The sequence below is a fragment of the Gallinula chloropus genome (genome assembly GCF_964237585.1).
Source record: "Gallinula chloropus genome assembly, chromosome: 5".
Lineage (NCBI taxonomy): Eukaryota > Metazoa > Chordata > Aves > Gruiformes > Rallidae > Gallinula > Gallinula chloropus.
In genome coordinates, this window is record NC_140090.1 from 18370773 (window position 1) to 18393250 (window position 22478).

General features: G+C 46.4%; 2 protein-coding genes across 2 annotated transcripts in view; both read left to right on the forward strand.

Moving 5' to 3' along the window:
• PSMD14 (proteasome 26S subunit, non-ATPase 14) overlaps positions 1–9803 on the forward strand; it is a 46696-nt gene extending 36893 nt beyond the window's left edge. The window contains exons 8-12 of the mRNA XM_084265632.1: positions 217–324; positions 3526–3600; positions 5699–5824; positions 7118–7180; positions 9386–9803. Of these exons, the coding sequence (XP_084121758.1) occupies positions 217–324; positions 3526–3600; positions 5699–5824; positions 7118–7180; positions 9386–9484 (471 nt within the window). The 3' untranslated portion in view covers positions 9485–9803. The remainder of the gene's footprint in view (positions 1–216; positions 325–3525; positions 3601–5698; positions 5825–7117; positions 7181–9385) is intronic.
• A 4186-nt stretch (positions 9804–13989) lies between these two features.
• TBR1 (T-box brain transcription factor 1) lies at positions 13990–20129 on the forward strand (the record flags this gene model as incomplete). Its single annotated transcript, XM_084264411.1, has 6 exons — positions 13990–14681; positions 15081–15235; positions 15556–15677; positions 16094–16252; positions 17102–17163; positions 19286–20129. 6 exons carry the CDS (start codon positions 13990–13992, stop codon positions 20127–20129), a joined length of 2034 nt encoding a protein of 677 aa, XP_084120537.1.
• Between the last annotated feature and the right edge of the window lie 2349 nt (positions 20130–22478).

The window sequence follows — 22478 nt, forward strand, 5'->3', positions numbered from 1 at the left end:
GAAAAGGTAATAATTGGTGTCACCTTACAATACAAGGTAGTGTAGTGTGCTGATAGCATAGCCAGCAGGAGGCTCTTTTTTATTAATATTATAATTAAATGATTTTCTGGATAAAGGCCAAAAACAGATGAGAGTTGATTGTGCCTTGTCCACTGTTGCTTGGCACTATTAGCTGCATTTTCTAAAAAGAATTGACTTGACATCTTGTTTTTACAGGTTGTTATTGATGCCTTCAGATTGATCAATGCTAATATGATGGTCTTGGGACATGAACCAAGACAAACAACTTCAAATCTGGGTCACTTAAACAAGCCGTCTATCCAGGTAAGCCCAGTGTTGATAGTCATGTAAACTGCAAGATTTATTCAGCAGTTTTGGGGACAGGTGCCTGAAATCAGTAAGCTACAAACTTGTTCTTCTGTAGTATTTTTCTGCATACATTTGTAACTGACACCAGTCATCAATGGAGTTACACGTGAAGGGTTTAAAAATGACAATTGATGGCTTACCATGTGATGCAAGATACACACAGTTTTCAGTGCTGCACTTGAGAAACTGCTGCTTATTAACATCTCAGCTTTACTAAAGATAAGTTATTGTGAAGCAAATTATGGAAAAAGTTCCCTCTTCATTAATAATTTTGTCTTTCCTGCTGTATGCTTCTATAGGTTCTTGCTTAACATGTAATCTAGATTTAACCCGGTCTTGGGTCTTAAATAATTAATCTCTGGGTTTTATAATGCAGTAATTTGCTGGAAAAATGGGTAGGAGGTCCAGTGGCTAAATAGGATGTTTGATCAACTTCCAACTGCTATCCTTCTTTTGAGTATGTTGTTTTACATTTCTTTGCAAGCATTTGTGAAACTTAAATATTCAGAGTTTGATTTCTGACTTTGACTTTTTCACCAGTAAGACAAAAATGTTGGTCTTCAACAAAGCAAACCTTTATTTTCAGAAATAACTTCTGTCCTGAAACAAATACCCTTTGGAGTAATTAATGCTTTTATGTGTGTTATTCTTCTGCCCCAGTGTTTTTTTTCTTTTTTTTCTGTCTAGAAAACTTTTTCCTGTTACTGTGCATTCCAAAAGGCACATGTACTTGCAACCTTGAAGCCTAAGTCCTGCTTTTCGATCTGTTAATTGAACAATAAAAATAATATTTGCTAGATGAACATCCAGTAAATCCAGTAGAATTGAAATAATAGCTAAACTTTTGCTCCTTTGGTAGTAGATCACTATACCCCTACCTTTCAGAAGATAAGTTGGTTTTTGTTGCTAATACATTGAAACCCTTTGCTACTTATACAAATACTAGCCAAAAAAGCACCCAAAAAACAAATGGGGAAAAAAACCCCAACAAAACCAAACCAACAACCCACAAAGCCCCCAGTCAATTACAGTGCCTGCTTCAGGAGGTTCTTGTGTATTGCTTTTAATTTTTTAATGTAAAACCTGCGAACTATAATGAGTATGAAATAAGTAGCTAATAACTATTGACTGGATATAGGCAAGCCCATGCTTGCTTGTTTTTAGGGCTTTTCTATCCAGTCTTTTCTAGACCATGTGTAATGACCTCCTTTGGAAACCCCTGTAGGATTGTTCAGCTTCATTATTTGAAGATCACTGTTGCTACAGCATGTCCATGGGAGTTTTGGGTCTTTGTTGTCAAGAGTTGGTGGGTTTTGTTTGTGCTGGTTCTCTGCAAGTTGGCAGTGAGTTGTTACAAAGTCACTGTTCAACTAAAAATCACAGTTCCAAATGATCCTCCATTCTTAAAACTGCAAGGGCTGCTGTGGTGGTGTTTTGCTTTTATTCTAAAGTTGCAAATAAAAGTCTGACCTAATTGAGGCCAGCAACAAACTTAATACTGATTTCAAGTGGGCTAGAACAAGGCATTCCTCAAAGTCTCCAGAGGAAGAATACCAAGTGGCTTGACTTCATTCCTTTTTTTTGTGTTTTTTCTTGTGTTGCCTTACCAACAGCATTTTTACTTGCTCTTTGTGCATCTGATTTGTAAGGCCTGTTGGAATGATGGCTTTCACTTGAAACAACACACCCAAAGAACAAGCTTCTCTTTAATGTCCTTTGTGGGTTTACATTTAACCTGTGTAGTGTATGAAGTACAACAGCTGTTCAGAAGGGGAGGGGAAAGAGAGGGTAGTGGGGGAAGGTGAAAATATTTGTCAAATTATGGGAGCGTTAAAAAAATACTTAAATATCTACTACTGAGTTTAAACACAAACCCAAAACCTCATAGGCAGTCATTGTGAGTGGGATAAGAAAATGGCAGTGAAAACTACCAACTGCTAATAGTTTCAACCATAAATTGCTTTATTGATGATTTTACAGTTTTAATTGTAATAAGTGGCACAAGCAATGGTTACCTGTAACTACTGGCTCTCACAGATGTAACCGTTCAGTTAGTTTTGTATCTTTGCATATGTGTTTGCAGAAGAAATCTGTTTAAAATATACATGTGAGAACATTTTCAGCTTTCATACAGATTACTTTGGAATACTGAAATATTAAGATGAATAGGATGCAATGACACGTCTGTTCTGTATAGCTCCAAAGAATATATGTAAACAGAAATAGGTAGAATGATTGAAACGTAGGAAATATTTACCACTAATTCTGTGTATTTTATGTATGATTCCTCATATCTCATTTCTAAATATATACTCCATATGTAAAATTTTGTTTGAAAAATAGACAATTTTAGTTATGATATGGATTTATTATAGAATTTTCTTAACCCCTACACTCCCAAATACCAATCCAAGTCACCCTTTATCATAAATGTAAAATAAAACCCCACCCTGCATAATGCATATAAGCAGAATGGCAGATTAGCAGATATCTGCCTACATGTCTCACTAACCTCAGTGAATACAGATTGTGACATACCAGTTTAAGGGCAGTTTTGTGAAAGGCAAAATTATAATGATAAAGGCCCTTTTTCATTTAAAGTTACAGAAAATTATCTTTAATATCCAATGGTAATTTGGTCCACATAGTCTAACCAATGTTTGACACGTTCAATCATTGCTTCAGCTATTCTCTCTTTGTATGGTACTTTAGGGAATGAACTTGGGAATGTTGGTAGGAGTTATAAATCAATAGATAGCCAACATTCTTTTATTTGTAACAGAAACAGCCTTATATTTAAATAAGCGACGACTGAATTTATTGCTAGAGGATGGATTTGAGAAAAATATGTTTGTGCATATGTATCGGTCAAATGTTTGCAGGCAGTTGCCACTTTTTCCTATGTTAGATGTTACTGTGTGAAAAAATCCATGGTTTAGAAATAGAATGTAAAACTGTCCTTTAACAAGCACTGAAAGAGAAGTGGGAACAGGTATATTTACTCGATACCTACTTGTAGAGTCTGTGTTAGTTATTTCTTTGGGTTTTTTCTTTCATTTCAGCAATGGCTGTATTTAAGTTAACTCTTCCCTTATAATATTTCTTCATTTCAAGTGTGGGTAATGTTTTATGCAAACTCTTCCCTGAATTTTACAGGCACTAATTCATGGACTAAACAGACATTACTATTCCATCACCATCAACTACAGGAAGAATGAACTAGAACAGAAGGTAATTGTCTTAGCCATTATTCAGAGGACAAAAAACATTGCAAAAACTGTTTAAGATTTGTGGCAATATACTGATCTCAGCTGCTGATACTTTCAGTAGTTATTTTATCTCTGCTGGAGTAGATGGCTTCTCTTCCAGAAAGCACTTGGATGTCTAGCCGTAATGATGCAACCTTCCAAAACCACATTCCTCTATTCACATAAATAGTTTGACAACATTTTTGTCCACATCTTTTATGGAAAGTCCTGATGGTGTTGTCTGCACTTAACAGGTTTGTGCAAAGTTTCAAGTTTTCAGTGATGAAGCTGAAAGACATACTGCCTTAGGTTTTCACAGGCTGGAATTCCCGAAGCTAGACGACCATATTTTCCAAAATGGAATTGTGTAACTAAGGAATCTCAGGTTTTTATTGGCTGTAGTCACTTTGACAGAAGGTGCTTCCAGTTGGTATGAGTGGAGCTCTCCAAGACTTTGCTGAATATCAGGAAGTAGTGATGGCCTGCATTTACAGGAAAAAATACTGTTCTGTTACTGACAACAAATATTGTCAGTTACTTTTGTATCAAACTTCCTCAATTACAAGTAAAATCTAACTTGACAGGAAAACAAACAAATATGCATGCAAGTCAGGCAGTTGAAAAGGATTTATGAACTGCATAACCCTTTTTTTGGGACAGTACCAGAGTTTCAAAACATCACTTACTGAGAAGAGTAACTGACTCACCAAAACCAGCTTTCTCAGGAAATCTCTGTGAAGCTTCAGAGAGGGTTTGTTGTTTCCATTCAGAGATAACAGTGTAGCCAACTTTTCTGAGGTTCGCAGTGTGTGTTCTTCCATGGCATTACATATGGAAGTTACTACCTTTGTAAGTGGGAAAACAGTCTTGACCAAGTTAGGGAAACTTTAGTCGGTGAGGCAGCAGCCCATCTATCATACGGCAGGTTCATACGCATCGCAAACCCCCTCGCGCGGTGGTGGCGGCGATCTGTTACCTCCATCTGTAGTAAGAAGAGTGCACGCTTCGTGTATTAGATGAGGAGCCCATCACACCAAACCAGAATCTGAAAATCCAGATAGCCTAGCTAAACTGTCCATATGCAGTTTGCCTACAACTCCTTCTGTCAGTATCTAAGATCTTGCTAATACAAACTGTGACACAAACCTTCGACTCGGTTCATACGTTCCAAAGCCAGGTTTTATGGAAGCTGTACGTAGGATGAAACAGGCACTTCTATTCAGGTGGTGGCAATTACAGGGCTTATGGTTTCTCAAAGATATCTGTAATAAATGTTCACAAATTGAAGGCAAGCTGGAACTGTTTGCTGAAAGGGTTCTCCCTGCAGTCCTCAAGTAGGCAGATCCACAAAATATGCTGCCTTTATTCCTGAAAATCAGGAAATTGCCTTTGTAGCGATTCTTTTACTCTTTCAAGAATGACATCAATGTCAAGTAAAACATACCAGCTATTTCTAATAGCCCTGTGTTTATCACCATCAAAACTCTCCATGCCTCTATCACGTTGGTTTTAGGGCCATTTGCTTCATAGCAGGACAGATACACACAGGTCACACTTTGGTTGCTTTTGAAGTTCACTTCATCACAACTGTAGCAGCTCCTTGTATACAGTTCAGGATAATCAATGAAGTCTAAGTAACTACTTCATTCGTTTAATCCCAAGTATTAAAATATTTTTCAACTTCAGCAACAGCCAGAAGCTTCAGCCATTCCTTAGTGGGCAGACAAAATATTCACCTTTCTGTCAGCTGTCCTCCAGTGCAATTGTGCATTCTCAACCTACAGCAGAACCTAAAAATTAGAGTATAAAACATAGGTATTTCTATCAGAGTAAACGTGACCCTGGTTCTATGCCTCATTTCCATGTTTAGGGTTCAGGAAGTTTGATCTTAAAAAGCTTATGGAAAATATGTCATCTGCTCTAGCAGAATAGTAGATTATGGGATTTCTTGTATTTACCTATTTTAAGATCAATAATTTTTTGTTACATTCTTGGTATTACAAACTCTTTTCTGTCAGAGATCTTCTTAGTGTTATGAATGTGTTCTATGGTGAATGCTCTAAAGAGGTTTTGTTTTGCAGATGTTGCTAAATTTGCATAAGAAGAGTTGGATGGAAGGTTTGACACTTCAGGACTACAGTGAACATTGCAAACTCAATGAAACAGTAGTGAAGGAGATGTTAGAATTAGCCAAGAATTATAACAAGGTATCCATATCCCATAATGATATCTGGGTTTATTTAAGTAAAGAAATTGTTTGCTTTATTTCCAAAGTAAGAAGTTGATTATCACAAGCTTTATTCAGAATGGCTTGTAAAGGACTAGACATCATAAGAACAAAGTAACTGTTGCAGGAACACGTTTGGACTCTGGTGCTTATTTGATTTGTACGATCTGTTTTCAGCAAAGAGTTTCTTGGGAGTTGGTTAAATGAGGCAGCAGTGTGGCTTGATGGCCTTGTGGAGTCTGTGTTTCTTACTCCTCAGCTGTGTATCATTTCTGTGTGAAGTTGCCTGTTGGCTCTTCAGGCTTTGCCACCTGACTTTCTGTCCTGAACTAGCAAAGCCTTTAATTACAGGTTTTGCTTTGAAATGTGAGTAATCTCGTTGATTTTTGTATTTTTACTTAATTAAGAGAATATAAGATTCTTGTAGATCAGAATAAGCAGTTGATTGTGGTCTCCATTCCCTCAGTCAAGGACGGCTTGACCGGTATGGCAGAATAAAGGTTTATTTATCTGTATTGGCCCAGTAGGTAGATAGTAAGCATTTCAAACACATTCTAGAGCCAAATTCTGTGTTCCTTTTAGATGAATTAATTATTGTTGGTGTTGTAAGAAAAGAGGAATCACAGTTATTTGTACAGTTTTAATACTGGCACTTAGACTCAGAAATATGTTTTATAAATACTGGATCTCAACAAGCACTCTGAGTAGTAAGCATGTCAGTCATTTTTGATGAGTGCTATTTTTCTAACTTCTTAGAAGTCCCTCAGAACAAAAGTCAACATTACATTCCCTAGTTAAGTTAGTGGATTTACTTTACAGATACACTGCGTTTGAAGGCAACAGAACATAATAAAAATGTATCAAACTGACTTTAAACAGCATAAAAAATTACTGAGATCAAAACTCCAGTAGTTGAAACAATGTAGGTAATGTTATTTTGGGTTCTGCTGTTCTGCTTTACTAGTTTAACTGTTTTCAGCTGTCTTTAACTATTGATACTGCTCACTTAAGATTTTTGCTTAAAAACAGTTTTGTATCTGGCAATAAAACCATTCATGAGTATTTGCCTTGATCTTTTGCACTAACACTTAGTAATTAAAATTTTCTGCTGAAAAGCTGAAGTACCTTTCCTTTTGACTTTCTGAAATGTGTTGCTGTTTGATTTTTTTTTTATTTTTTTTTAAGAAAGAGAATTATATTTTGAGAATCTTGTGGCTTGGGGGAAAAGTAAATGAAATCTGAAACACTGACCTTTTCTGTGTTTCTTTCACAGGCTGTTGAAGAAGAAGATAAGATGACACCTGAACAGCTGGCAATAAAAAATGTTGGCAAGCAGGTGAGGTGTGATGAATTAGAGTGAGGTGGAATGATATGCTTCGTTCATTCTAAATATTAAGTTTTTACATGTGCGTAGGTGATTTTAGTTCTACGTTCAAGATATTCTCAACACTCCAAAAAAAAAGAATTTATTTTTGTTGGAGGTTGTTGTGTAAGGAACAAGGCTTTTGACTGTAGGTAATCAGCAAAATACCTGCAAGCCGTGTTCTACGAGCATTTGTGTGACATGCTGAGGAGCAGCATTGAGATCTGACAGGTTTTCTTTTGATTTTATAATGTGATGTTGGGTTTTTTTCTTTGTTGTTTTAATTTCTGTCCAAGAAGAGGCATAAAGAAATCCACGTCTGTGTCAGAGAGGCCAAAAGCGTGGAGGCTTAAAAAATACAAATAATTGAATAAACTTGGGAGTGTGGTTTATATGTTACCATGGCTAAAGAACCAGCTCACCCCTGCCCTCAGCTCAGGAACACAGTGTCTGTGCTCCGCTCCAGTACATGCGGGTGCAAGTCAGAAGCGTTGCTTTGTGTTGCTGTGGAAGAACAACAGTTCAGGCCCATTGCTGAAGCTGAAAACAATTCACTCTCTCCTTTTACACTGTCAGGATATAGTGTCTGTAAAAGGCTCAACAGAAATCTATTTCTACGTTTGATTTCAGTATAAAGGTTGAGGAAATGTGCTTTAGAGAACAAAACAAGTTTGTGAGAGGTTGTGTTCAAATTCAAGAAGGGCAATGGAAACAAGAAATAGCTTTAAAAATAACCAGTGTGTCCTTAAAGAACCAGTATTTATTGTATTGCTGGTAGCAGTAGAAAAATTTTAAAAGATTCTGGACTGCTCTTGTGTGTCAGCTCCTAGCAGCAATGTCATAACACATCTGCACTATTGTTCAGTCACTTGTGTATTTCTGTAGTGTTGAGAACAATAGAGTTTATGCACACCTACACATACATAAATATATACATGAAACAAAACATGTAAGAAGGGTTGTATTTTAAGGGTTATGATGTCATCTCAAACAGAACTCGAGCTTCACTAGTTGTTTAAATCATTATGCATATGTGGAAAAAAATCTGTTTTGATACACTTCTTTACAAAGGAAAATTTTTTTCCTGCTAAAATTATTACGTTTTCTTTAAATGACAAAATGGTTCAGTAATTTCCATGTGGTTTTTTATGCAACTTAGATAAAAAGCTTTGTAAACAAACAGCTGCTCACAATAGGGATATTATGTTATTAGGTTGCATAATTTGCTAGGAATATTGGAGAGCTATATGATCTTTGAAAATTAGTTATTTACAAAGAACACTTTACACAGATTCTCCTGCTACACTTTTATGTAACTTAGTTGGGCTCGTTACATTTCAACAATTGTGTTTACAAAAAAAAAGTAGTTAAAATTCCCACACATTATTGTCTTCTGAACAATTTTTCAGAATTTCTTTACACACCAGCATGCTACAGTAATAATACAGTAAATTTTATAAATTGTTTTTAGATGTCCCTGATAATTTTGCTGTCTTTCCAGATTACTTAATCTCAGTTCTGAAACTAAAGAAGTGCATGAGCATGGTTTCCAGCCAGAAATAATCTTATTGTTCTATGCAGATGCCCACAAATGCCCACATCAATTGAGTAATAGTGTGTGGGGATGTGTATTTTCAGAACACTGCTCAGGCTTAACATTCAATTTTTCAGAACACTTGAACATATCATTGTGCATTTTTTCATTTTTATGGGTATAAATATGCTAATCTTCTTGCAGTCAACACAACTATTCAGAGACTGTGTTAGATCATGCTTCAGTCTTTACAGGATTAGAACACATATTTGTACAAAGATCTGAAAACAAATTGCAATGTACCAGAACTAAGATTAAAATATTGGCCTTGGTGAGATGCATAGTAAATTCCACATCTTGTGTGTTGTCCTTAAAACTCACAGCTTTCATGGTTACTCTTCAGATGCTGGATAGAAATTTACTTCCTAAGCCTATCCTCAACTTACCTGAGTGGTAGCATGGACTAATAAAATCTTATTGATAGAAATTCAGTTGTTTACCTAGGTCTTGTTAGAATGGAAAATGTAGGAAGGTTAATGACCTGTGTTCCTTAATTCACAATCATCTTAAATAGACGTGAAGTAAATGAAATCCTTCAGAGATGTGTTTCAGTCATTTCTCTCACAGCATCCTTTGTATTTCAGGACCCCAAACGTCATTTAGAAGAGCATGTGGATGTGCTGATGACCTCAAACATTGTCCAGTGTTTAGCTGCTATGTTGGATACAGTTGTATTTAAATAACCAATTTACTGTTTGTGATGCTTTCTGTGTATATTTGTTTATTGTTTCTAATACTCACAAAACAGAGACTGTTGAGGCTATATTTGATTAAACAGAGACATCTGACTTCATTTGCAATGTAAGTGCAGCACTATAACACCTTTCAGTCTCTAATTGTGCAGTTGCTTCAGTTTCTTTATGTCAGGGTCTTTACAGATTCCAAAGCATTCGAGAACACAATGTGGGCAAAACTGTATTACATTTTCATTTAATATTTGGGGGGGAAATCAGTAGTACATATATATTTTGATTGTTGCAACATAATAAAAACACATTTACAAACCTGTCTTGAGTTCTGGAAGGCCTTTTTGACAAAGGATGGCAGGAATTGACAGCATAGGAAAAGTGTTGGTAAAGGTTTATTTCTGGCCACTGTGAAACTACAGAGATATTAATTGCTAGGGCAGCAAAAATTCTCTAATGAAATTTGTCCCATTGATTACCAGATACTCTCACTGAGATGAAAAAAAAATTAAAATCATAGTAGCACTGAATTCTGAGGATGTACAAAACCCCAAGTGCTGAAAATTCACCTGGCAACCCCTTTTGAGCTTTATTCAAACCCTAATACCACAGAAGACAGTTGACCTTAAGAAAATTAATTCAGTTATGCTGTTAACTGAATCACAGAACTCTCACAAGCCATGTCATAAATAGCAGTGTTCTGAGAATAAACATTAAAGTGATAGAGGCTGTTCCAGGTTATATGAACTCTCCCTTCTGCAAAAGAGGACGTACACAAGATGTCCACATACGTACATACATGGAGAGACTCTCAGCTGGAGTATGATGTTTAAAACTCTTTCCAGTGGCTGGAGAGGGAAGTGTTCACAGGAGGGCAGGTGGGTTGGCTGCTTGGTTTTAAGCAGGCAAAAGCCAAATAACTGGGTTACTTCAGGTTTTGGGCAGGGGGCTGGTTGGGGAGTTCTTGATTTTTAAATATTGGGTGATACTGAGACTGATTTGATTCTTTTGTCTGGGCACCTTTTGTTTACAGGTTTTGTGGATTTTTTTTTTAAATACATGGCAACAGTCATGGCAGGCAAATATTTTAAAACTATAGATACTTCTTTTTATGTTGGCAAATTTTTAGATTTATTTGATTTCTTACTTGAAATCAAATACGCCATAAAACTGTCTTGTCTTCCACTTTGTGACCGGCAATTTTCTATTTACTTATTCGTTACCGTTCAGAGGTTTTTCTTTTGTTTGGAATTTCTTATTTAGGCCTCTTAATTTAATTTACTATTTTAGAACAACTCACTCTCAAAGTATATTTAGCATGCACTTACTTCAGAGGGAAACATGCAGATTTTTGCAGCTGCCCTCCTTATGGCCTTCCCTCTGCCCCCACAGTAGGCAGCAGAATATCAGCCTGGGGAAATGGAGACATACGAAACCACATTTGCCTGCATATAGTTAAACTGAAGCACTTGATGGTGCAGCACACTGAAAACCTGCGTACGGCTGAGGAGGGCGGTATTTGGGCCTTGCCGTTGCCTGGTGTGTGTGTACTGTTGCACCCCGGGGTGAGATGGGGCAGGAGCTGATCTGGGATCTGCCCCATCTGCCGTCGGGGCTCTGCATCCCTGCTGCTCTCTACTCCCACGCGCACGTGTAACACCACGAGGGAGACAAAGTTTGGCAGGTCGTGGGTAACATGGCACAGTGGAACAGGAGAAGCTCTTGCAGTGCTGCAGTGGATACGTGCGTGAGAGGCCGGTGGAAGCAGAACCAGCGAGTCTTGCGAGTTCTAAATTAATTTTGACAAACGTACATCTTGCAGAGGGTAGCTGAAGGGAGTCTGTTGGAGATGCAGATCTCCTGTAGTATGAGCTTGTGCTGTGGTACCCTGCTTTCTATCCGCCCTTCGGTTTGACTTGGAGGCACAATTTTCCATTTGCTAAGATGTTTCATGAATAATCAAAAGGCTGTTTTGCGGGGCCTCTTTCCTCATTTTTGCCCAGTGTTTTAGGAGCGACAGGATTTGGAAGAACATGTGCATGCAGTAACCTGAAACGCAGCAGCCCGAATACCATCTTGGGGGAAGAAAGAGGTTTTCAAGCAGCCACCTTCTGAGCCTCCAGCCGCAATGGAGCAGACCTTCATTAGCAGCTTGACCCCTCGTCACCTGTCACCACGAAGGACGGGCATATTTATTAGCAAACCTCTCTCCTCCTTTCTATGACGATTCTATAACACCACCTGCCATTGCATATCCCCCTATTATACCAGTTTAGGAGTTGTGCGCTGAAGATTTTTGGCATATATTAGCACTTCCATGTGATTGGCAGTGTACCACTGAATTCATTGCCGCTCCGCATCGCTATGGGTGTAGCTCCGTAATTCAGGGCAGCATTTCCCAGGGTTTATCTGCATTACGACCCATCTCCTGCCCATATAAGTCCGTTACCTTTCTGCTGGGTTTGAGCAGGACAAGGGAAGGGTGAGCACCCTGGTGAAACGAGCATCAGAAGGATTGGTTAGAACTCACACTAACAAAACCGTTTTCTTAGCACTCAAAGGAGGTCTAGTGTGGAAAGTTGCATGCACTGTTCCACCCGCCTGCAAATAAAAGTGACCTGCTTGCTTTTTGTTTCATAGAGTATTTCCCTCATAGAATAATTCCCGTGCAGAGTGTGTGGGTATGCTGGCTTCTGTGAAACACCAAATAACCAAACTAGCTCACGGTGCAGCAAGAAAAATAAATGGCCATGGGATTTGAGAGTGAAATAGACATTCTGACAAGTCATCCTGGGTCTAGTCTTCTCTGGGTTTGCGAAGTTTCACCTGGCTGTAGATGATTATATGCTGGTCTTGGCTTTATTATGCGAGGGTCCAGGCTGCATTAACTGTCAGTGGAATTTGAAGCTGGCTGCTGATGTCACCTGGAAAGAGGCATGGTCTGTAAGGTACCTGAAGTCGAAACCGCTCAGGGGAAAATACTAAGAAGGGAACAGGAGAGCTCCTCCCCAGGGGAAAAAAAACGGGGCTTTTAAAAACTCACAACCTTGCCTAGGACGGAAAATTGAGGCTGATGCTCGGTAGAGACAGGTCGGTGAGCGAGTCCTCTAGGCGCACCTTCACGCCTCGGAGGGTCCCGCTTTCAGCGAGCCCGAGGCTCACACGGACACTCTGCGGTCCTACCCCCTAACGGGGGATCCCCGTCCCGGGCTGCCGCAGCGCCCTCCCCAGAGGTGCGCGGGCCTCGCCCCAGCCGCCCGCGATGCCGCGCTCGGCCCCCGCGGGTGTGCCCCCCGGGGCCGCCGCTCTTCGCCTGGGATCGGGGCTCGGCCGGGCCCGGGGCTCTTGCGGAGAGGCCCCCGGGCAGAGGGTGCCAGCGGCTCCTGCCGCAGCACCGACGCGGTTTGGGCTTCCCCACCGCTGTCCGAAGGCTGCCGCGGGAGCCGCGGCACCGCGCTGCCGTCAGGAGAGGCAGCCGCTCATGACAAAGATCTCCCCTCCTAGCGCTGCCTGTGGGACTGAGTCACCGAGGGAAAGCGGGCACCGAGTGGATAGAAATCCGGAGCCGGAGGGGTGGATGGATGGATGCCTTCCACGCTGTTTTGCTGATAATCTCCGGCATTACGGCTCCGGAATAAAATATTTATTTACTAAAGAACCCGTAAACATCGCGGCAAATACATTAGGGCACTTCGGCTGTGCGGCTTATGATTATTTCAGAACTTAAAAGAGATGATACGCGGCGACCGTCAGCGGGGACGGAGGGTGTATTTTCCCCCGCGAAGCAGGCGCGGGTGGCGGGTGGGGAGGGGGCGTCGCGCCGGGCGGGGGGTCGCTCACAGGACCTGGCGGGGGGGGAAATTGCGGGGGTGAGCTGAGGGCAGCGGCCGCCCAGCCCCGCGCTGCCCCTCGCAGCCGGTCCCCGAAGCCCCCAGCACCCGGTCTCCTCCCTGGCACACAAAGGCGGGGGACACGCGCAATATTTGGGGAAGCGCAGGGGGGGTGATTTCTCTTCCAGCAGTAGTAAAAAAAAAAAAAAAAAAAGGCAAAAAAAAAGCTGGAAAGGTCACATAATAATGAGCTCTTACAGCAAACACACTCTTCCCTTCCCCCTTCCTTCTATCTCACAATAAAATCATCTCCTTCAATTTGCCATGATCGTCGCGACCAGGAGCCAGGTGATTATCCTAATTAATGTCTATCTAATTAAATTACTGTCAGCGGTTAACCAATGGCAGAAGCCGTTTCATCCTCTCCACAAGCAGCAAGATCAAAAGTGAGTCTTTCCTGATTGCTGCATAGTGTCAATTGGCCAATCTCTTCTCCCAGGGAAGGGAAAAAAAAAAAAAAAAAAAAAAAAAAAAAGTAAATCAAACGTTTGGGAAGCATTTGGTGGATGAAGTGCTTTCTGTCTAGTGAGGGTCCCAGGATGTCTAGCTTCTGATACTAAGGAGCCCTTTCAGATCCAGGGACTGAAGGGTTATTACTGTGGTGCTAGAGCTATGCAGCTGGAGCATTGTCTTTCTCCCTCTATCATGCTCTCCAAGAAATTTCTCAATGTGAGCAGCAGTTACCCACATGCAGGCGGATCTGAGCTTGCCTTGCATGATCATCCCATTATCTCGACCACTGACAACCTGGAGAGAAGTTCACCTTTGAAAAAAATTACCAGGGGGATGACGAATCAGTCAGATACAGACAATTTTCCTGACTCCAAGGACACACCAGGGGACGTCCAGAGAAATAAACTCTCTCCCGTCTTGGACGGGGTCTCTGAGCTTCGTCACAGTTTCGATGGATCTGCTGCAGATCGCTATCTGCTCTCTCAGTCCAGCCAGCCCCAGTCTGCTGCCTCTGCTCCTAGTACCATGTTCCCTTACCCCAGCCAGCATGGACCTGCTCACCCAGCCTTCTCCATCGCCAGCCCCAGCCGCTACATGGCTCACCATCCTGTGATCACCAACGGAGCTTATAACAGCCTCCTGTCCAACTCTTCTCCACAAGGCTACCCCACGGCGGGCTACCCTTACCCCCAGCAGTATGGCCATTCCTACCAAGGGGCACCTTTCTACCAGTTCTCCTCCACCCAGCCGGGGCTAGTTCCCGGCAAGGCTCAGGTCTACCTGTGCAACAGGCCACTCTGGCTGAAATTTCACCGGCACCAGACGGAGATGATCATCACGAAGCAGGGCAGGTAAGCCACCGCGCGGACCCTCGCCGGGTGTCGGGGCTGAGCCACCGGGCTCCGCCGGGGAAGCCTCCCCGAGCCTCCGCCGCCCAGGGGGAGCCGCCCGCCGCCGGGGCCGCTGCGCCGGGAGCGCCGGTACCGCCGGTACCCGCCCGTGCCGTGCCGGTGCTGGTCCCCGCCGGGGCAGCCCTGCCGGCCTCCCCGCAGGTCGCCGCGCCCGCTGTCCTCATCCCTTCCCCGCGGAAAGCTCGACGTTTCGGGGAGGGAGTTTCTTTCGATTTTTTTATTTCCCGGTCGCTACCGGGAGCCGTGAGGATAAAGCACAACGGGCTGGTTCCTCCGCGTGTGCCTGTCGCTGGCTTGCTTTCCTTCTTCCCCCCTTTTTTTTCCTTTCCTTTTTTATAGGCGCATGTTCCCTTTCCTAAGTTTTAATATTTCTGGTCTCGACCCCACGGCTCACTACAATATTTTTGTGGATGTAATTTTGGCGGATCCCAACCACTGGAGATTTCAGGGAGGCAAATGGGTTCCTTGCGGCAAGGCGGACACCAATGTACAAGGCAAGTTCCTCCAATTAACACTTTTCCCGACACATATGTAGGTGAGAATGATTAATTAAAGCCTTTGTGGACTGGCTCTGGCGACTTCTTAAGCGAGCATGGGCCAATGATGCTATTTTAAAAAAAGAAGGGTGGAGGAGAAAGTAAAAGGTGATCGGGAAACGCTGGTTTAATCCTTCTCGGTTAAAATGAAGGCAGTTTCGGCAATAAAATACTGTTAAGTTTAACGGGGTCCTTCGACCTCGTGTGCTGCTGCAGTGGCAGAGCCGGTGTATATGCGAGAACTGTGATGTGGTTGTGTTTTTTGTTGTTTCGCTTAGGAAACCGGGTGTACATGCACCCCGACTCCCCCAACACGGGAGCCCACTGGATGCGCCAGGAAATCTCCTTTGGGAAACTAAAACTTACAAACAATAAAGGAGCATCAAACAACAACGGGCAGGTCAGTGGGGGAAACACAGATGCTCTCCCAGGCTTATTTTTATTGCTCTGGGCAGAATCCTGCCGTTTCCGAAAAAAAATCCACCCCACAAAAACCAACCCCCCAAACCAACAAACCACGTATATTTTGCTTTAGACTGTGCCGTTAGGAGAAAATGAAAGGGTGGTGGTGGGGATAAAGCTCTCATTTGTTTCACCACGGGCCTCGTCGATCCTGAGCGCGTTGCCCAGGCTGACACCGCTGCCCGCTGTGGCCGGGGGAGACCTCAGCCGTTCCGGGGAGGCGGCCGGGGGGTGGGGGGGTCCCGGGGAGGCGCACCGCGCCTCGCCTACCGCGGTCATCAGTCCCCTCGTCCTTCTCGCTCTAATTTCCTCCTCTTCCCGCGGCCCCCTCCCTCCTCTTCCTCTGCCTGACAGATGGTGGTTTTGCAGTCCCTCCACAAGTACCAGCCCCGCTTGCATGTGGTGGAGGTGAACGAAGACGGGACGGAGGATACCAACCAGCCGGGCAGAGTGCAGACCTTCACCTTCCCCGAGACCCAGTTCATAGCAGTCACCGCCTACCAAAACACCGATGTAAAGATTTCCCCGGTTTATCCCGCTCGCGGTCGCCCGCGCTCCCCCGCAGGGCACCCCGCTGAGGCCGGCCCGGCCGCTGCGCTCCCTCCCCCGGATCTCCGGCGCCTGGGGGTCCTATCTCCTCCCGCTTCGTGCCATTCTGCCCTGGCAGAGGCTGGCGAGCCCCGAGCGCGGCCGGAGCCCCCCGCGCCGTTCCGCGTTTGCCCCGGGAGGCAGCCGCGACGCCGCCCTCCCCGCCTGGCCGGGCAGAAATGCTGCCGGCGGCGGTGCCGCTCTGCCGGGAGCTGGGCGTTTAGTCGGAAACAGCTCAGTTAGCTGTTGAGCTGTTAGCTTAAGCTTTAAGTCTGCAAAGATCAATTAACAACCTCATTGATTGCGCCGAGGGTGACGAGGCAACTTCCTCAAATTAAAAGCTCGTTAATGCCTGGCTGCGTTTCGGAGTGGTCTGGCTTTGCTACAGACTGGTGCCCCCTTTTTCAAATGACATATGTTCAGTCCGTATTCTTGCTTTAATTATTTTGCTGGATGCAAATGTAAACTCTCAGCTACCGTTGTGTGGTACGTTTTGCCTAATTTCTGGATTTAAATGTATTCATACCCATGCAGTAGGAATACAGACACATCTCAAAACATGGGGTTAAATATTAAATTGTATCATACTTTTTACAATAGAGTACATCTTAAAATGACTGTGATATCTATAAGCACGCCAAAGCTGTATTTTTCACATTTTAATGGCAATTTGATCGACTAAGCAAAGCTTGATCCTTTTAAAAACGCGTTGGCTGCAGCAGGGTCTATTTTTCAGGCTTTCACAACGTGCGCTCTGATCCTCTCTTTCCCTAGATCACACAACTGAAAATAGACCACAACCCTTTCGCAAAAGGCTTCCGAGACAATTATGACACGTAAGTAAACTGGATTTTTATTACCCTTCTGTAGGCTGCACACACACGTGAAAGGGGAAAGCTTTAGGATGCGGGCTGGCTTCATTTCACACCGAAATGTGTAATGTCAGGCTTTTCCAGAGCCCTCCGGGAGGGAGGCACCCGCAAGGTCCCCCGGCAGGACTGCGGAGGGACTGTTCTTGCGGCCGGGCTCCGCGCACCCCTGCGCAGTTTGCGGCCATCTCCGCGCACTGGGGCCGCGCTGTCCGCACCTGAGCCCGCATCTCGCTTTGGCACTTGCGGCGGTTTTGTTTTCGGTTTTTCCTGGCACGTATCTTTGTGCCCATTCCTAAGGTTCCGTTTCACTGGCGCGCAAGGGCTGCGAAAGAAACACCCGAGGCAACCCGGGTTTAGCCCCTGGGCAACCCGCCGGGATGCATAATCCTGGGTCGGCAGGCACGGTGTTCGGAGGAAAATGTCTTCGTCTCGTTTTGTTCTTCTCGGGGCTTGGATTTTTTCCCCCTCTTCCTTCTGGGTGGAGCTAAAGCCTCCGAAGTTTTAATCGCGGTTTGTCCCTGTGCTGGCACTGCCCGTCCGCCCCGGGTCCGTTTGTTCCCGAGTACAGCCGTTTGTCTTGCCCCGCCGCGGGAGCTGTGGTTGGCACCGTACCAGTGCGCCCCGGAGGGGGGAAGCGGGGGCATCATCCCCCGACCTAACCCCGCCGCCTTCCCCGGGCCTCGGAACCGAATGGGGGCATCCCAGCCCGGCAGAAGCTGACGCCCGCGGCTTCCCCCGGCCCGGTGTACGGCCTGCCCGACATCCCCCAGCCCGGGCCGGGCCAGCGGGAGGTCATGGGCACAGGGTGGCTCATACGCCCCGGGGCGGCGGGCGGCTTTGGAGCCCCTTTGCTCCGCTAGCTCCGGATCTGCGGGACGGGACTGGAAAGGGAAACCTCCTGTTCCCTCTGTAAACTGCGGCGGGGACCGGCCTCCTTTGGAGCGCCTAAACCCGCGCCGATCTTCCGCGCCTGGTTATGCCTCTCTCAGCTCCGACGGCGGTTCAGGATCCCTCACAGCGGGTTTTCAGTCCTAGGGCGGACAGGACACCAAGGCCTGAACTAGCGGAGAGGAGCCCGGGGCTCCTTTCGGGCAGCGGCTTGTGGTGCGGCCGCTCTCCCCCACGGGTGGGGGTCGCGGTGGCTGTGGCGGGTGAGCTGCGGCTCCGTCGGGAGTGAAACGGCGGTCCCTGGTGCCACAGAGGGTGGCAGCCGTGCCTGCCCGCTCTCCTGGGAGCAATGCGAGGAAGATGCGCGGCCTTTAGAAAGGCTGCATGGCCTTCGCCCTCAGCCGCGAGTGCTCTCCTCTTTTTAATAAGGAAAAAACTTTATAGGGTGTCGCTTGAAAGGAGATGGGGGGAGGGGGAAGCTTCAATGTTGTCTAGCACGTTGAATTTGTTTAAGGGCCAAGTTTATTTTGGATAAGAAATTCCAGGAGGCGTGGAGGGTTAATTAAAGCACAGTTTTAGCCTGAATTAAATACAGATAGTAGTTATTCATCCATTAAAGTTTTTATAATCGCAAATTGCAGCCCAGCATGGGAGAATTATATATAGGCCACGCGGGGAACACTGGAATGCGTCTGGCTTTACATTTCCTACAGTAGGTGTTTAAAGATTAGCTTAATTTAAACTCGGTAAAATGTTGATGGTTCGTCTATGACTCCCAATAATAAGTGTTAAACAGCCGTAGTTTGCCATTCATGCTGTTCGCGGCAAATGACCGGGTTGCCTGTTGCGCATATGGCGGGATCGGTCAATGTGCCACCGCGCGGGATTTCACGCCGTTGGGATGACGGGCTCGGACCGGAGCAAGATATCTGAGCCCTGCCAATGAATGCCCAACCGGTTCCGAAAGATTTGCCCTCCGTTCTTCCACCACCCCTCTCCATCCCCCGTTAAGGCCCTCAACGCGTCTGGCGTCGGAGGCGAGCCCGAATAGGGAACGCAGGCCCACAGCCAGGGCAGGAGCGCGCTGGGGCGGCCGCCGTCCCGTCCCTCCCCCGAGGGCTGCGGCCGGCCGGGTGCCGTACCGAGGAGGGCGCCGGGCTGCGGCGGACACCCAGCTCTCTCCCCTTTTTTTGGGCAGGATCTACACGGGCTGCGACATGGACCGGCTGACGCCTTCCCCCAACGACTCGCCCCGCTCGCAGATCGTGCCCGGGGCCCGCTACGCCATGGCCGGCTCCTTCCTCCAGGACCAGTTCGTGAGTAACTACGCCAAGTCCCGCTTCCACCCCGGGGCAGGAGCCGGCCCGGGGCCCGGCGCCGACCGCAGCGTGCCCCACACCAACGGGCTGCTCTCCCCACAGCAAGCCGAGGACCCGGGGGCCCCCTCGCCGCAGCGCTGGTTCGTCGCCCCCGCCAACAACCGCCTCGACTTCGCCGCCTCCGCCTACGACACGGCCACCGACTTCGCCGGCAACGCCGCCACGCTGCTTTCCTACGCGGCCGCCGGCGTCAAGGCGCTGCCTCTGCAGGCGGCCGGCTGCGCAGGGCGGCCGCTGGGCTACTACGCCGACCCCTCGGGCTGGGGGGCCCGCAGCCCCCCGCAGTACTGCAGCAAGTCGGGCTCCGTCCTCTCCTGCTGGCCCAACAGCGCGGCGGCGGCGCGTATGGCCGCCGGCAACCCCTACCTGGGGGAGGAGGCGGAGAGCCTGGCCCCCGAGCGGTCCCCCTTGCCGGGCGCCGAGGACTCCAAGCCCAAAGATTTGTCCGACTCCAGCTGGATCGAGACGCCGTCGTCCATTAAGTCCATCGACTCCACCGATTCTGGGATTTACGAGCAGGCCAAAAGGAGGCGGATCTCCCCCTCGGACACCCCGGTGTCCGAGAGCTCCTCGCCCCTCAAGAGCGAGGTGCTCACCCAGCGGGACTGCGAAAAGACCTGCGCCAAGGACATCGGCTACTACGGCTTCTACTCGCACAGCTAGGCGCGGCCCGCCCGGCCCCGCCGTCCTTTTGCACAATAACTCCTCCGCGTTAGCGCACTGACCCCCGCCCCTAGCTGTCCCATCCGTACCCTCGGCCCCGGCCCGGCAGGCAGGCAGGGAGGCAGAGCCGCGGCTGCCGCCGCCCCCCCCGCCCCGCTCCCCGCCCGGCCCGGCGGCGCCCCGGGGGCGCGGGGGGCACCGCCGCTCCGAAACCCACTGATAAGTAGGATGCTTAGACTCTCAAACCGTACAGCGCTTCCTTCCTTTTACCACGGATGGATACTAGGGGATAATAGTAATAGTGGGGGAAAAAGAGCCTGTGAAATGCCTGTACATAGTATTTAATTTATTGTAACCAACTACTTTTCTTTGGTTCTGTTTCTTTCTTGTTTGGATTTTAAATTTTTTTTTTGTTTTCATTGTTAAGATCCTGTTTAAATTTCCTTACTCTCCCCTTCCCGCCCCCCCCCCCCCCTCCTCCGCCTTTGCTCCCTCTTCCTATGCCCCTCCCCAGGTAAACAGTCTGTCTAAACGCCTCTGGAAATGTAGAGTGGTCCATAGCTGTAGCAGCGAGTAATGGGTTTCTCACTTTCTCTGCAATTCCTCGCATGAAATAATTACGCTGTGCCCTGGGCTAACACAGCTAAGGAATAGCTGGGCTTTCCCTTCAAAAGAACAGAAATACGTCTCGTAGGAAAGTCGATTAAAGTAGCATGACGCCTTCCAAAAGCAAAATTAACTGCCTCTGTATTTTTCTTTAAAAGGAGTAGCTCGACATCAGCAATATTATTATTTTTGTGGTATTCCTCCCCCCCTCTCCCCCCCCCCCCGCCCGCCCCCAAGTGCCAAATCCATTACTGGTCCCTGCAGGTGCCAAATATGCTGACAAACTCTTTTCAAATTTCTTTGCAGTTTCCCCCTCTTTCTTTATATTGCTGTAAATCTTTGTAATGAATAATCTTAAAAAAAAAAAAAGATATAGACGACTGAATTGTTGGTAACCATAGTGTAGTCCAGTGAAGATGAATTGTGAGTTGTATATTTTACTGCATTTAGTTTTGGAACTGACTTTTTCATAAAGTAGCTAACCGAGATCTGACTTCCTGGGAATCAAATGCACATCGAAAGTAAGAGCGATCTTTCCTATGAACCTCTTATTATATTAATGAAGGAGAAATAATATCCCTCCAGGTCTCTCCCCCATCCCCCCGGCGAAGCAGAATAGTAAATCTTCGAATTTTGAGTAGCAAATCTATACAATTAACGCATTTTTATATGGAAAAAAATTACAAACTGAAATATGCATCCGGCTAAATATTCAGTCTAGATTACATTCGACGGGGAAATTTCCTAATAGAAATTCAGGGTCATAAACGTGTGTATATTTTTGACTCTTCTGTAAATCGAATGTTGTGATTTTTATATTTGTTCTGTTACGTCTGTGGAACTGAATAATTTATACCAGTACATGCTCCATTGAGAAATGTTTCGGTTTTTGCCCGTTTGTATCGTCTGTGTATAACAAGTAAAATAAACCTGGCAAAACGTTAACGTCGTGTCGGAAAGCACTTTGCCGTTTTGCAAGTAGGAAATTAGGTGAGGCCGAGGGGAGCCCGTCCCTCTCCGCTCCCTTGTCGCTGGCGGGCAAGGCTCTCGGGGCGGGAGTCCCGCTGCTTCCCCTCCTTGCCGGAGCTGCCCTCGCTCTTTTTGGGGTTTTTTTTTGGTGTGTGTGTGGGGTGAGCGTAGGGGAAAAGTGTGGGTACCGGGTGGCTAAACGTGGAGGTTTGTAATGGGAGAAAAGAGGGAGAAGAAACCCCGTCGGGTTTCAGAGGTTTATAATTATCCCCTTCTCTGACGCTTAAAAAACCCGAAAGCATTTTGCAGGCGGGAAGGTGCCTGGCGGTGGGGCCGCCTTTGCTCGTGGAGCAGAGGCGCGGAGCGCAGCGCAGCCCCCGCCCCGGGGAGGCTGCCTTCCCCTCGCTTCCCCGGGGCGGGGGCTGCGCTGGCGGAGTCCCCGCTGTGTTCGGCAAGTTGTCCGGCCGGGCCTCCCGGGACGAGCGTCCCTTCGGAGGAGCAGCTTTCCCCGCTGCGCGGGCTGCCGCTCCTCCGCTCCCGCGGTTTGTCACCTCTCCCACTGCCGACCTTCCAGGGACGCTCCCCTCCCTCCCCCTTAAAAAAAACACCTGCCTGTAGGCTTTAGGAAAGGCGCCGTCCCCCGGCACTTGCCTGGGTCGGGGTGCGTAGGTGCCTGGCATAAAAGGCCGGGTTTATTCTTGGTGCTTCGGCGGGGGAAGCGCGGGTGCGGAGCCGCCGCAAGGATTTTGTCCTGTCGCGGCGTTGCCGGGGGCG